At 38.8% G+C, this 14993-nt stretch overlaps 1 protein-coding gene and 1 long non-coding RNA gene across 3 annotated transcripts; both read right to left on the reverse strand.

Moving 5' to 3' along the window:
* Window positions 1-2450: 2450 nt before the first annotated feature.
* On the reverse strand, window positions 2451-5558 carry LOC131308541 (cyclin-D3-1). Its single transcript, XM_058335479.1, has 4 exons — window positions 4795-5558; window positions 4178-4379; window positions 3883-4013; window positions 2451-3078 (listed from the first exon to the last, which is right to left on the reverse strand). The coding sequence occupies exons 1-4, from the start codon at window positions 5296-5298 to the stop codon at window positions 2779-2781; spliced, it is 1137 nt and encodes a 378-aa protein (XP_058191462.1). The 5' UTR covers window positions 5299-5558; the 3' UTR covers window positions 2451-2778.
* Window positions 5559-7984: 2426 nt separating this feature from the next.
* LOC131308545 (uncharacterized) lies at window positions 7985-14747 on the reverse strand. Of its 2 annotated transcripts, none has more exons than XR_009194468.1 (3): window positions 13397-14747; window positions 9104-9238; window positions 7985-8244 (listed from the first exon to the last, which is right to left on the reverse strand). It is a non-coding gene; the product is annotated as an uncharacterized LOC131308545 (long non-coding RNA). The 2 variants fall into 2 exon arrangements; XR_009194469.1 differs by lacking the exon at window positions 7985-8244 and adding an exon at window positions 8293-8911.
* Between the last annotated feature and the right edge of the window lie 246 nt (window positions 14748-14993).

Below are 14993 nucleotides of genomic sequence, written 5' to 3' on the forward strand. Positions count from 1 at the left end.
TGTCTCGGTCTCAACCAGATAAAAAAAAAAAAGTCTTGGTCTAAGGGGGTGGATACAGAATTCAAGATATCTTTTATTTTTTATTTTTTATTATAGATCTCAAGATATCATGGACGGTAGATGATTATTTACATAAATTGGCAGGTGGGCACGCATGCAAATAGTTAATTCCTTGGCTAACCCAACAATAAAAAAAGCATAAGTACTATTAACTTGCGAAAAAAAAGCTAGAAAACTTCCCAAGAGGATATGGCATGCTCTAATTAAGAATCCACTAATATGCTTATCATGAGTTTTTTATTTGGATAAACAGGTGTCCGGATTAGCTTGTGCGCACCTCGACTAATTCTGAAACTTTGAAGGTAACGACCGGGTACAACCCCCTGTGCCCACAAGGTTTGGAATGGTTGACTTCCATAAAATTCGAACATGCGACTTTATGTGCAAGCACTTATTGCATTCTCATGCCCATTTTACGAATCCCTTGGAGTCTTTGCACAGTTGCTAAGGGGAGAAAAAAGCAAGCAAAGGGGCACGAGATCTGAGAGAGATGATTGAAAAAAGTGGACATTGGCAGTTGAAAATAAATACAGTAAAACTCAGAGCCCGTTCCAAAAATCTTCTTATTTTATAAATACTTATTTTGGAGCTTTGTTTCACAAAATCAAAATAAGCAGCTTATTTTTACATTTTTAAACTCAAAAATAATGTAAATAAAAAATAATTTTTCAATTTTTTTTGCACCGTATTAAAGATCTCAGTGAGATCTATCAAACAAGATCTATAGTGATAGAAAAATTATTTGCATAAGCACATGATTTTTGAGCTTGAAATTACCTTTTTAAAAAATAAGTACTTATTCAACCCTTTTGTGGAACACACCTTATTATTAGACAAAAAATAAGTTCTTATTCCGGTTTTGGAACGGGCCCTCAGTCTCTATAATTACTGAGAACTAAATATTAGAGGATGAAGTAATTTTGCGTTATAACCTGACCGTTAACACAAACTTAAGATTGTTTAAGTGATTCATCGAGTTATTTAAGTAATTAAGAAGAAAACTTTTGGAAGGCATTTTGTGGGTTTTTTTTTTTTTGTTTTTGAAGAGTGAGCACTGAGTAGCACTCGTAGTAATAAGTATTATAGGAAGATAATTATCTAAATCGAACCCTAACACCTTCAAGAACTACAAGAACAAAGATAACTTATTGAGTAACACTCTATCCGCTAGAGAAATAAATAGTTATTTTTCAAATAAGTAATTATTTTTTAAATTAAATATAATTTATTGTGAGAGAATGACTTGTCTCGTAAATTAAAAAATAAATATTTAAAAAATAAGAACTTTAACGAAATATCCACTCTTTCGAAAGCAGTAAATAAATTAAATTATCAAAATAGATGAGGAAAAGAAATCCAAAGTGAGGTCAATAACAAGATCCAATGCTCCAAAAAATAAACAATTTAAGTTCATCCAAATGGCTCCGCGGCCTTGATCCGCTGCAGCATGGAGGGAAGCCACTGCAACAGTTCATGCAAGTGGCGCGAAAAAAAGAAAAGAGGACACATTTCTATGTACGAACCACTACATGGGTTGCCAACAAATGTTTCAGAGAGAGAGAGAGAGAGGGGGAGGATTTCGGTCGTCTCACTCTGGAGACTCTGACACCAAAGATAGAGTCACTGGCAATTTGATCCAGACATCTTGATTTTGGAATTTGACAATTTTTTGGAATTAAATTGCAAGATAAATATCTTTAAACAATCTCTAATTCCGGGGTGTGGAAATCTTGTTTTTGACTGAATCAAAAAACATGATAGAATTACGCATAAATTGATCCAAACAATCCTGACATTGCATGGTGGGGGCTCTTGTACCGAAGTCAAAACCCACAAAATCAAACCAAAGGTCTCTCTCCCTCCCTATAGAGAATAGGGAACCACTAATAAAACCCCAATGGCCGACAATCTGTTTCTTCCCTTCACATGCAAACAAATCTCTCTCTCTCTCTCTCTCTCTCTCTCTCGTTATACTGGGTATTAAATTATCAACGACTAGACTATAAGAACATTGGTCCGAACATTGGTCAATACATTTTAATGACCCATGTGTATCTATCTCCATCCAGCCAACTGTCTATTGCTAACCAGCTCAGAGAATTTCGATAAGAAAATCAATAATTCTAACACCACACCCACTCACACACCCATTCACACACCTACACTCACAATAATGGTAGGGCCCACATACACTGAATGTGTAGTGTGTACGGGCTCCACTCTTATTGTGAGTGTAGGTGTGTGATTGGGTGTGTGATTGGGTGTGGTAGTAGAAGGACTCTAAGAAAATATGCATTCAGACAGGGAGAGCAACAAAAATGCATGTCTCGAATTTACGGTAGAGGAGAATAAATATGTCCATAATAAATATTCTAGAAAGTGACTCGAGATGAAGAGACAGACACAGCCATAACATATATAGAGAAAGCAGATGGCAGATATTCTTCATTGCTTCTCTCTCTCTCTCTCTCTCCCTCTCCCTCTGTCTTTACTCTCTTTCCACTTTCTCTCTCCTAAACTGCCAGCCATTCATGCACCCTGCCTTTTCGTCTTCTCATGTTATATTGGAAATGAATAAGAGAGCAGAGATGAATGCCAACTTAATTCTCAACATAATTAACAGGAGTAATAATTATAGAGTTCTGAGAGAGAGAGAGAGAGAGAGAGAGAGAGAGAGAGAGAGAGAGAGAGAGAGAGAGAGAGAGAGAGAGAGAGAGATTAATGAGGGCTGCCGAGGACATCAACAAACACCCTGCTGAGTGATGGCAAACGCATCTGCTGCTCTTGGGCTGATCTGGTCTTCTTCAACAGTGGCTCTGGTGAAGAAGAAACCGAGGACCCCACCACAGCCCAGGAGTCATTTGAGCTATCAGAGCTGAAATATGCATCAATCACTCCACTTGGGCTGCTTGGAATTTGCTCATACTTTCTCTTGCGAGGATTGGTTTGTTGGCCATTGAAGAAGCAAGTAGTGGTTGATAGCTCTGTTATGAGTTGATGGCAATCATTCACATCCTCCTGTATCAGAGCATTATTGGCTTCGTTTTAAACACTAATGCACGATGAAGACGAACAAAGATGACAAAAACAATTATGGGGGTTAATGGCACTTTGCTCCTCGAAATATCTTAAAAGATGCAGTTTACCCCCTTTTAAAGTACAGTTCGCACGCTGCACCCCATATATTTGTAGAAACCGTTTGGAATGTTCCCAAAAATGAGTTTTGGCACTGGGAATTCATAGATAAAGAACATAGAAGAAACAACTTTTGGAGTTCAAGATTAGTTCAATTTTTGCGATGTTCCACAAATTTTTGATTCCTTATGCTCTATATCGAATCACAGCTCGGCTATAGAGGCTGCATTTCGCACCTGCTTATGAGGCTCGCACATGCGAGTAAGATAGTATGTTGTGCGCATGCGGTGGCCAAGATGAGATGCTATCTTTGTTTACTGAACCATAGCGGCACTAGGAATGTAATCTACTCAGGGTAAAGTAAGTTGGTGGGTGAAAAGGGTTTGGTTAAAATTATTTGGCCTAAATTTTACACATAAAATTTTGGTTTTTTTCCAAAACTGACCTGGGCTATAGAGCCCACCCCATTCTTTATATAGTTCCGCCCTGCATAGCCCGAGTAAGAATGCAAACTTGGAATATTGCAACTAGTTGAAAACTTCAGGTTTCAGTGTGTCACTTTCAATTCTGTAGGGGTAAGCTGAAAACTTCACAAGAACTTCAGGGGACAGAGTGCCATTATCCCATAACTAGTACTACTACTAGTAAGAACAAAGAACCCATTAATAAAGGACAAATAACACGCACCCTGCTGAGATTGAGAACGCCCAGAAGCTGGTTTTGGTAATCCATGGCATCCACAGGTTCTATCTGATGTATAACGTGAAGCATTGTTGCAGTGGCCAACACAGATGGCAGATACCGCACAAATCTTGAATCTATACAAATCATGAACAAAACGCATATGTGTAATGATGATTATTATTATAAGTAACAAAAGCTTTTGTTTCTTTGTTGGTTGTTGTTATCGAAAAGATCTGACAAGATTATGGTCAACGGGATTCGAGGAAGAACGAGGTTTATGATAATGGGTTTTGCTCACCGGCGACGGCGGAGAGGAGGAGGCGCTCGGATCGCCGGAGAAACTCCCAGTGGAGATGGTTGTTCAGTCCAAGCCTCCTTATAATGTGGTCGAGAAATGAGATTGGGGTCACCGGATTCATTCTCCATCGGAGTGTTGACAGCACCAATAGCTCCATTCTCTGGATTGTTTTGGCCTCGAAAACAAACTTCGTGTCTTCCACCTAATCAAGAAGCAAAAAACAAAGTACTCCACTGTATTATTTACAACTCAATCCAAATCCAAGAAAAATTGGAAACAAGCAAGAAATTGAAGATCTTATTCAACATCATTATAACCCATCTCAGGATTTTGCAACTCCAAATGCCAACATCAACCGATGGCGTAAATTTACTTAGAATGTGTCAAGACTCTTAAGAGATAAGAGCGGTACGAGTTTTCTGTGGACCCACACATGCGAGATGGCTCCAGCAACTGGTCGAGACACACCGATTATCGTATCATCAATATTCACACGCACGCACCCCAATGCCGCAACTAAAATTAAGATGCAAAATCCGGTAACTAACGAGAAACAAATCGATGCAGAATGTGACCTTCAAAAGAAAAATTAAGGGTTGTGAATTTTTTCCACATACTTGAAGGTCTAAGAGGAGAGGGACTTGGGTTTCTTCAACTTTAGCAGCTAAAGAGAGACAGGTCACAGCAGCAAGCTGGATCATCCATGGCTTCTCTCTCTGGAAATGAAGGCCAGACAGAAACCTATCCAGATAATTAATGGCAAGAATTGCAGTGAGAGCCGTGAATCCGTAGTAGGCATGGACTTTTAGAATCCATTCCACAGACTCTTTTCGGGCCAGACGGAGTGCATAGTACTGATCTGGATCTCTGCTCTCAAGATCAAGATGAACCTTCATCTCTTTCTCTTTGGAGAAGAGAGAGAGAAGCTCTTCATCTTCCCAAAACAGGTCATGTTCCAGTGAAAGCAGAGGAAAAAGAGATGGGTTTGTTGTCCTCCCATTATTGCTAATGCTCTTACTAATCCCATCTCTCTCCTCTTCTCCTACTTCTTCTTCATCCCATTGCTCTTCCTCGCAGTACAGAGCATCTAACAGAGGTGAGTGGTTTTGCTGTATAGCCATCTTCTTCCGGGAAGAAGAGATTTTAGTCTGTTGTTGCTCATTACACAAAAGAGAAAAGGAAAGTGGACCTCATTCTAACACTGGACGGTCCACTCTCTCTCTCCTCTGTCCTCTGGCGTTTAAGAGAGAGAGACAGACTCAGTTCTCAAAAAAAGAAAGAAAAGGAAGAGATTTCATCAGAGTGGGTTTCACGCTTGTCCTTTCTTTATATATCGGGGATGGTATTGATTTTTTTTTGTGGGGTGCGGTTTTTTTCTCTTTCTTTTGGGTTTCTTTTCTTTCTTGGTTTTTGAATTTCTATGCGCCTATCCTATGCTTTCGGTGTCTTTCGTTGGCGGGTAGAAATGTAACGGCACACACACCAATCCGGACCCCCCCATGAAAGCAACCCTTAATGGAAGCAGAATTAAAGAGACACTGTTCTCCAGATACGTATATATCTGTATCAAAAGTGCACTGAATATATAGACCCAAATACAAGGCGCCATCCCAAAGCGTAGCTCATTTGCCAACAGTTCTGAGACGTAAACTCATAAACTCAAACATTCTGAGCTCAAAACTTGACAATCTTTTAGGATTAGATCACATGAGAGAGATTTTTTGTGAATCCTTTAATTTTGGCGTAAATGACCTGCCTTTAATTGGACTGTGGAGGAAAATAGTCGAGGTGTGACCCAAACAGCTATATAAGCACCGTCAATCACTCATATAATCCAAGCTTGCTCAATATTATGATTTAGATTACATCGATCTATTGTCAATTGTTTATATGTTGGATCTTTTCGAAAAATCTCACGTAATATTAAAGTTAGATTTTTGGTAGCCTCATCGCATGTGATCAAATTTCCACCCTAATCAATTCTCTCATCTCCATTTTTTTTCGATAACTCAGGTATTCGAACTAGCTTTCGTTCACCTTGACTAATCCTGACTTAATAAAATGTACCTCAACATACTATTAGACTGCACGTGAAGAAGAGTGTTAGACATTATCTCCTCACATAAAGCCATCCTTGCTTAATACAATGTAGAAGGTACTCCATCAATTACCAATTAGATTTTAAACTGAGAATTAGGGTGACATTTCATGTTGCTATTCTCAACCAATAATAATAAAATATTAAAATCATAATAATTGAGATTACATGTTTTGGGATAATGACAGACCCAGAGCCTATTCATAAATTTTTCCACAACTCTGCCCAACAATAAATGTTTAGACCAAATCAAATTTAAGTATGGCTCGAACTACACTGTATTTAATTCTACACCATTGCACTTTCTAGGCAAAGTTCTAACTAAAATTTACATTTAAAAAAAAAAAAAAACGATGGACACAAATGGAAGGACACAGATGTATCTATATGTGTGGACACCAAGTGCATCGGACGGTTCTGAACATAATGTCCATATATGCGTGTCCCCTATCCATGTATGTAGCAGTGCTCAATATTTCGGGTACTTCAAAAGAGTTTGTTTCTGCTGTTTCGAGATGCATGAAACCGGAAATATATGTTGCATTAGGACTATATGTAAAATATCATTTATATTACCTTAACCTAATGCAGTCCCCTAATTGGTTAGGCAAAATCTGAGTACAAGTTTACTCAGCTAAACAATACACATTAATGAGTTAAGGTGGAATAAATTCCTCTGAATCACGTATGGCCTATTTCGGTGAGGTATTAAGGTTAACACGTGACATAAAGTCTTTTTGATTTGTTCAGAAAGGAAAAGTTCAAAAACTAGGCTGTCTAACCTACAGTTTAAGGCATGACTGAAGAAATAAACCTACAGTTTAGGAGACATGCAATGAAAGCAGAATGTCCAATTAAAATTTATCTGATGGCGAAGTCCTACCTAATTCCTGGATCTACTTGATTCAATGTTTGCTTTGCTCTGTCTGTCTCCCATTAACATTAGTTGTTGGGGATCACAATTTCTTTTGCATTTGTTAAGAAGTGACTTTACATATATCCGTGATAGGTACAAACCGACGACAGATCATAGTGTCTCGGCTCGGTCTAATCCCTCCCGATTGGGCAAGGACTCCTTGCAACCACCTCCTGTCCCTGCGGGACAAGCTTATCTCTGTGGAGATAGTGGCCAACAGTCCAAGACCCACAGGTGTTCCTAATCCTAACGGGGTTAGGAAATCCAAGGCTATTGGGCCGACTGGTGCCATTTAGGCTCCGCTCTAAAAAACTTGTGGTCTTGTTCGTTTTTGGGTTTTGGATTTTGAATTCAAATTATTATCCTATTTTTTTTCAATCATTACTCTTATTTTTCTCTCTATCTTTATCTAATCATGATCCATATTTTCAATTATTACTTTATTTCTATCTACACTCATTACCTACAAATCCAAATCTAAAATCCCAAAATAAGTTTGAAACTTATTTTGGTATTTTTTACTTTTTGCAACTTGTTGTTTAGCTTTTCATAGTAATTTTTGGAGGTAATCGGAAAAGTATAAAATTATGGACCGATGTCAAAAAAATTCGCCTTTAGTAAGTTTTTTTTTTATATCATAATTTTGTAATTTTTAGATTCCTCTCGTCGAGATGGATGATTAATCTAAAAAGTATCACGCGAATCTAACAAAAATTCATAAAAAAAAAAGAAAAAAACGCACAACATGAAGAAAATTAAGTTTACAAGAATGAAGTGCATCCAAGGGTCCCAATCCCAGAGGAATCCTACCTTCTAAACGCCTATAAAATCACTCCCTTGAAGATGCAAGGGTCAGCTACGCAACTCTTGCTATCAAAACATGCCTAAGTTCTCTCCCTTTCTATCACAAATTTATCGTATATAATTGAAATATTCAAGTAAATTAATATAATTCTACAAAATCGAGTGGGGGCCTGTATCCGTCCTTGGCTGCTACGGGAACCAATTCATCAGTTTGTATCACCATAAAACGTGTGGGAGTCTCATATATGTCTGCGCAAAATTTTATATCAATTGATTGTGTGTTAAAATATGAGTAACTTCAAGAGAACAATAAAAGAGTAGATTAAACTTATTTGCAGAAGAGGCAAAATGCAAGTAACCTCCTGCACCACGTTGCTAGTAAGTTTTCTACATATAAGCCAAGCCAATGACCAAATCTAATTTTGCTTGAGTCCAAAGTTTCCACAACTTAATCTATTGGGGAATTAAACAACAATATGCTACTCCCACTTATAATTAACAACAAAAGAGAGAATATGGAAAAAGTGAAGCAAAAAGGTTAGAAAAGACAAGCACACACATACAAACATAATCTATTTGCCAGTTGGACGTAGACAATTTGGAAACATACAAAAATTGAGAAAATGACAAGAACCCCGGGACCCGATGCACTACAGGGTGCAGTGTGTGATTTGAGTTGTTTATCTCTACAATCACTGGTCCAGATTTTAAAAGGTATACCACAGGTACCTTCAGGATACTTTTAACAAATTTGGAGCATTAAAAATACCTCTGGACGGCTTAGATTGTGCAATACACCCCAATCGTACACCCTTGCACTATAGGGTCCCCAAGTTTGAATGGCGAACCACATTACACCAAGAGAGGAAAATTCCAGACGAGCTTATGCATGAACTCCAGAAAATCCTCCCCTGAACTTTAAGATTACTGTGATAAAATTCAGAATTTGCATGAGTTTCTTTGAGAAATTCTTGGGTGCCGGGTGCCGTTCAACACACTTTTGAATGGCCCAGATGGGCTGCTTGGGCACCACGTGGGCACAGCTATGTGGTACCCACCTGGTACCAAAAAATTTCACAGTTTCTTGTATATGCAATTAACTGTTTACCTGCTAATTAATTAGCTCTGATGCTGAGGGAAGCTTCCTTGACTGCTTCCTTTCCTTCCCCTCATTGTACTTGGGCGTAATTTGTTCGTGTAAAAAGCTCAAAAGCCCCTTTCTGTTGCTCTCCTTACTCCACAGCTACATCAAAGTATAAAAAGGGTAGGGTCAAATCACACTAGAGTTTAATCAGAGTCAAAAAAATTCAATCTAATCTTTATACAAAATCAAACTTAAATCCAAAAACAAAGAAACGAGGAAAATACAACGTATTAGATTGCAATCATACATAAAACTCCCCTTTTATGATGTCACGATTTTAACATAAGAGAGTTTGAGCTAGGCTAAAAGCAAAGAAGTAACTGAATCTAAAACCCAAGGGGTTGGCCGTGTGATCTTGGACTGAGACTTAGGTGTTTGTTCCATCCTAAGGTTTTAGGTTCGATTTTCCTTATCAACAACTCTTGGGGCCACCTCACCCCCACGCGTAAGCGTATGAAACAGCTGTGGGAGAAGTTGTAAGGATTAGTCTGAGGTGCGTGCAAGCAAGCTCGGGACACTCTGCATTACAACAAAAAAAAAAAGTAACTGAATCTGACATATTATCACTACTACAACATAAAAGAGTTTCGTCTCCTGTTTTTTTTCCTGTTCTTATTGGCAATAAATTTATTAATAAAAACTTGACAAAATGTACATCAAGTTGGGGGGAAGACAAAGCCCAAAACACCTAGGGGCCAAGCCCGGAACACCTAAATGAGTAGGGCCCATACACAAATGGGCCGAGCCCAACCCAAGAAGCCCCAAAACCTAACCCAAGGGAAGCTGTTCGGCCGCCACAGCCGCCACCCCAAGCGCCGCCCACCTTCAACCTACAAGCAGAAAACCACCACCAAAACGCCACCGTCACCTGGACGGAGCATCCATCAGAATGGAAACAAATGGTTGCCCTCGCCACTGTGAAACCCGCAATTGGCCGGTCCCCATGAATGACCGCCGAGAAATTGCTATTTTGGCCCCCATAAACGGTCTGAGAAACCAACCACGGAGCTTCCAAGCCGCCGAAGTTTTGAACTCAACAGTAGTGACACGAATGTAACATTTCCCGTTTTCTCAATTGCATGGCAGAATTTTACCATCTTCACGACAGGACTACTTCAATTTCGTGATGCAATTGCCTGTAGTGTCTAAACTCCTAGATATAGCTCAGATGCAAGCCCTTCATACAGAGCCTAGAAACCAAAATCAATAGGCATGTTAAGGGAAGGCCCATAGTTCTTTTTCCGAACACTTAAGTTATAAAAAATAGGAATATTCGAAAGATAAGCCCAGGAGTCCAAAGAAATCGGTATATGAATACATCCATGATCAGAGCCAGCCATGAGCTAAAAATTGCGTTGCGGTCGCTTTAGGGCTCCAAAATTATTGGTATTGGAAGAGTCCTTCCTACTTTTTTACCCTTTATAATATTACAATAAAAGAGCCCCATTTTCACTTTTCGATTTAAGTCTTTAGAAAGTCAGGACCAACTCTGTCCACGATGAAAACACAAAAGCAGCTACTGGGAAAATTCGATGACATGGAAAGGGTCTCCATTAATTTGCTGTGGAGGTTGCAAGTGGTGGCCAGCCCATTAAGAGAAGGATTACTAGTTAGTTACCACAGTAATTACACTTTTAAAACCAGCTATTATCTCGTTATAATGGATTCTTAACTCCACACTCGAACACAACGGACAGCTGTTGAACTATTATTGGTCGAAAAAGTCAGAGCAACCCTACTTGCTGTCTCCTGTTACCTTTAAGATTTAGTTGCATTCCATGACTACGACCAAATCCCCTTTTTGTATCGCTAATCATTTCTCCCAATATATATCAAATCATATACAAACTGTTTCATAGATGTTTAATTAAGACCCTTCCACAGGACAATGTAAGTTGGTCCGGACTCCTAAATTATAAGTAAAAAAAAATTATCTTTCCAACGAACAAAAAAAATGACATCTCGATTGGTTCAATGTGCTCGCATATACACACACCCCCAAAAAGCGGCAGATAACAGGAGAGAGGGAGTCAATCGTTGATCAAGACTCGAGCCATAATAGCAATGTGCCAAAGTCCCAAACTAGTTGTGGAAATTAACAAAAAAAAGATCTGGAATCAAGGTTACGAAAGTTCTAACGATTTGTACAGTATGCATCCAGCTTGTTGATCTCAGCAATCAATGGTCCAGATTGACGAACGGTGAGACGATTGAGATTATGCACATCACCGTACAATCGGGACCGTTGATTTCCGAGATCAACGGTCCGGATGTGCATAGCATGGCGCACAACATGCCCCCCGGTACAGTATTTATGACTACTTAAATTACTTTTTTGGCTTAGCCAGGTACTCGAGATTACCAGTTGTTCCAGCGGTTGATGTTAGCAATTTAAATTCCACAAATTCACAGCACTAGTTGACTTCTCAAGAGCACGAGGAAGAGAAAATTTCGGACATCACCAAACCTGAAGATGACTTTTCTTGGATGAAAGAAAATTGGATTCATGTAACAGGAATAAGATTTCCCATTGCTTAACCGGTATAAAGCAGAACTGATACTAGTGCAATATAGAGAGATGCATAGAGGGTAGCGATACTAGCGAACGTGTGGGACCAAGAAATGGGGGTGATGGTGATACATGTGAAACTAACATGCCATTGCGCCATTGCAGGGGAAAAAACAGATCAAACCCTTCAATTTCCATGAATTGAATACCATGTAAAGATCCTAGCAGCACTGAGGGTTGTTCTTGTAGCGGCCAAGGTGTCGGTAAAGCCTCAGTCTAGTCTAGTCACCCATCAATAAGTTTTTCTCTACTCAAGTATCAACAATAGAGCAAAAATAAAGTGAACAGGTTATAAAAGAGCCCTCCAACTTCCCCTACTGCTAATTGTGGCCAGTCCATGATTATCTTCTTTTCACATAAGGCGCACAAAGGTCATCATCCACTAGAGCAAAAACCTTTCAAACTTGCCAATAATAACTCACATGGGTATGACAAAAGGAGCAAAAAAGGGGGTTACCAGGAACCAGCTCCATACAGTGACCAAACAGAGCTTGACCCTTCGTATGCAATATGCATCCACATCTAGACTCAACCACTCACCAGAAAAAGGTGCTAAGGATGGAAGTGGGAAACCTAATTTCCAAAGGTTCCCACCGAAAGTCATCTCAGTTGCTAGCTATTAACCTCAAATGTGATACTACAATGCAATCCATGATGCTATGAATGGTCAAAGAAAGTGGTGGTGGTTGAAAGTTCCACCAATAGGAAAACTCATCATTACAACAAAATCCATTGTGATGTGATGAAACCTTCGCATGCAGTCGTCTTTATGCTAAGAGCATGTTAAATACATATTTATAGAACCACGACACAGTAGATTTCTAGCAGCAATAAACGATTAGCTAAGATATTCCTACAAACACCAACCAACTTAAAATACATACACACCAAGTCAAGATGTTTGTGGAAAACTCATACCAATTGTGATTTTCCACAACGGCTAACTTACGCTAAAGCCGCCGATAAAAAAAAAAAAACTTATGCTAAAGCCTATTAGTTGCCGACAACACCGGATGGGCAGAGAGATCTACTTGCTGCCAAACTACAACCATGGATCATGTGCAAGTCACTGCATCAGACATAAGGCTCATTTGGTTTGGTTTGGTTCGAGTATCATTTGGTTTGGCTAATTACCCAGTAACCCCCATGGCATTCCACAAACCTACAGATGCAAAATCCTTTAGTATTAGACCTGACACCTACAGATGCCTTTGCTAAACAACTTCCTGTTGCATCACGTACCTATCCATTTAATAAGCTTGGGTACGAAGAAATAAGGAAAAAGGCAAGACACAGATAATGCATGCCAATTGTCCAACCAATTACTTTAACTTTGAAATTATGACTATACATCAACCAATTTAAATATCCATCATCATATTATTACGTCGGGAAAAGACTATGCGAAGTGTGCCTGAAGGGAGCTCAGCCAGAGGTACAGTATCTAATTGATATCCAAAGGAGGGCTGCAATATCTCTGTCTTCCACACAAATATCCAACTTATAAGAACCACCGATATAACTTGTTTCCAAACTCTAACTTTAGCAGGTAATGGTTAGACCATAGCGATCAGAAAGGCTGAAATGATACAAGTTCCATGACTTGAATGTTTTGCAACATAAGCAAACATATATAACGCATATGAGTGCCCATCCATAACAAAAAAATGTATCAGCTGGCTACTTACCAGATTTTTATGTTGTAGAGGATAACAGAAATTATTGGACTACAGCCTCGATCTGTCCTCATCAGTTTGCACAGCAATAGGAAGCATACTGAATCCGGTATGCCCCTGACAAATGAATTAGTTTACCTTCCTTTTTTGCAATGGATGGAAACAAAATTATAAGAAACAACTTGTTAAGTTTCTTCCAGTAGGAGCCAACAAGAAATCAAATCAAGAAGGCCTAAACATCCCAGGAAAGATCGAGCAGTAATTTACAGATTCTATACGAATTCAGAAATGAAAAGATTGTTTACAGTTGAAGCATATAAACCTTCTTGGAATGCTTTAATCTCATTAACTTAATGTTCTCTCTTCGACAAACTAATGTAAATAGCATTAGGTTATCCAATACTTCCATAACTGTGTGTACATTTGCATTTATCTAAATATTTCTGTTGACAAGACCAAATGGGGTAAGATGAGTACTGTCATAATAGCTTTGATAAGTGGCATCACATTTTTACTGGTGATAAAGAGGCAAGGCAACATCTATGAACTTACTTCAACAGGTTATAGGCTAAGGATTCTCCTGTGATCGCACTAGAATCGCAAGAACAATACAAGCTTTTTACTACCATTACTGCGTCACCTGTGGAACGACAAGGTGACAAGTGAATTTGATCTAAACATATTCCAACCTTTGTTTCTGTACTTCAAATTTGTACAATAACCAAGGTGCAAAAAAATAAACAGGCACTGTACTTGTGTCTTTGTAGTTTACCCTGAAAAGTCAATATTACGGTAAAAGAAAATTTCCGGATAAGACAGAACCATATAAAGTCTTGAGAGTTTCCATTCTCCTTTCCTGTTGCCCTCTATTTTCTCAACATCCAAACTGAATAATGACAACTGAAATTGGAAACTTCAACCTGAGCTAAATCACGGAATTAGATCCACTTCTTCTTTAAAGGATGCCATAGTTTCAAGCAGAAGCAACAGAACACGTAACAGAAAACGTTTAGGCTCAGAATACACGTTAAGGAGATTAAATTTAATTATCGTTCAGATTTTTTAGCTCTGGAAAATCTTGCTTTTGATCAAGATCAATAGCTGAATCTCCCCATTTTTTTTACATCCTTCCTACCGTCAACCTAATACCCAACATCCGTGTTATAGAGGCACTTATGCAGGAAAAGGAGCAGATGAAGGCAAAGATAAATTCATCATTTGGTTTCCCAATCATTGCTTCTGGACTGGTACTGATTTTCCTTACTTATGTCAAACCATTCTGTAAATTCAGGATCCATTCAACAAAATGTAGAGGGAAAGTCTTCTCTTAAGACACATACACACATAAAATTCAACGATGCTGTAATGTAACCATAAAATCTTAATTTCTAAATCATGAGTCTCCCTGATGTCCAATACTTTAGTTGAACCACAAGGTAACATGTCGTTCCACTGTCTGTTTTTTTTCACAATTAGGTAGGAGAGGACAGGGGAAGGGAAGCTTTAGTTCGCAACAGTAAGACTCGAACTAAGGCATCACGCCAAGTAAATGAGCGCCTCAACATTCTAATAGCAACTTTCCTCCGCCACTGAATTACCCTCAATGTGG

This window comes from Rhododendron vialii, chromosome 11a, assembly GCF_030253575.1.
Source record: "Rhododendron vialii isolate Sample 1 chromosome 11a, ASM3025357v1".
Lineage (NCBI taxonomy): Eukaryota > Viridiplantae > Streptophyta > Magnoliopsida > Ericales > Ericaceae > Rhododendron > Rhododendron vialii.

Excerpts from the sequence above, each read along its gene's own strand:
- LOC131308541 (XM_058335479.1), bottom strand. The coding sequence starts at position 5,298 with ATGGCTATACAGCAAAACCACTCACCTCTGTTAGATGCTCTGTACTGC. Across the intron at positions 4,380-4,794 it reads CTCTCCTCTTAGACCTTCAA|GTGGAAGACACGAAGTTTGT; the intron begins GTATGTGGAAAA and ends CTTCTTGATTAG. Across the intron at positions 3,079-3,882 it reads GCGTTCTCAATCTCAGCAGG|GAGGATGTGAATGATTGCCA; the intron begins GTGCGTGTTATT and ends GCTCTGATACAG.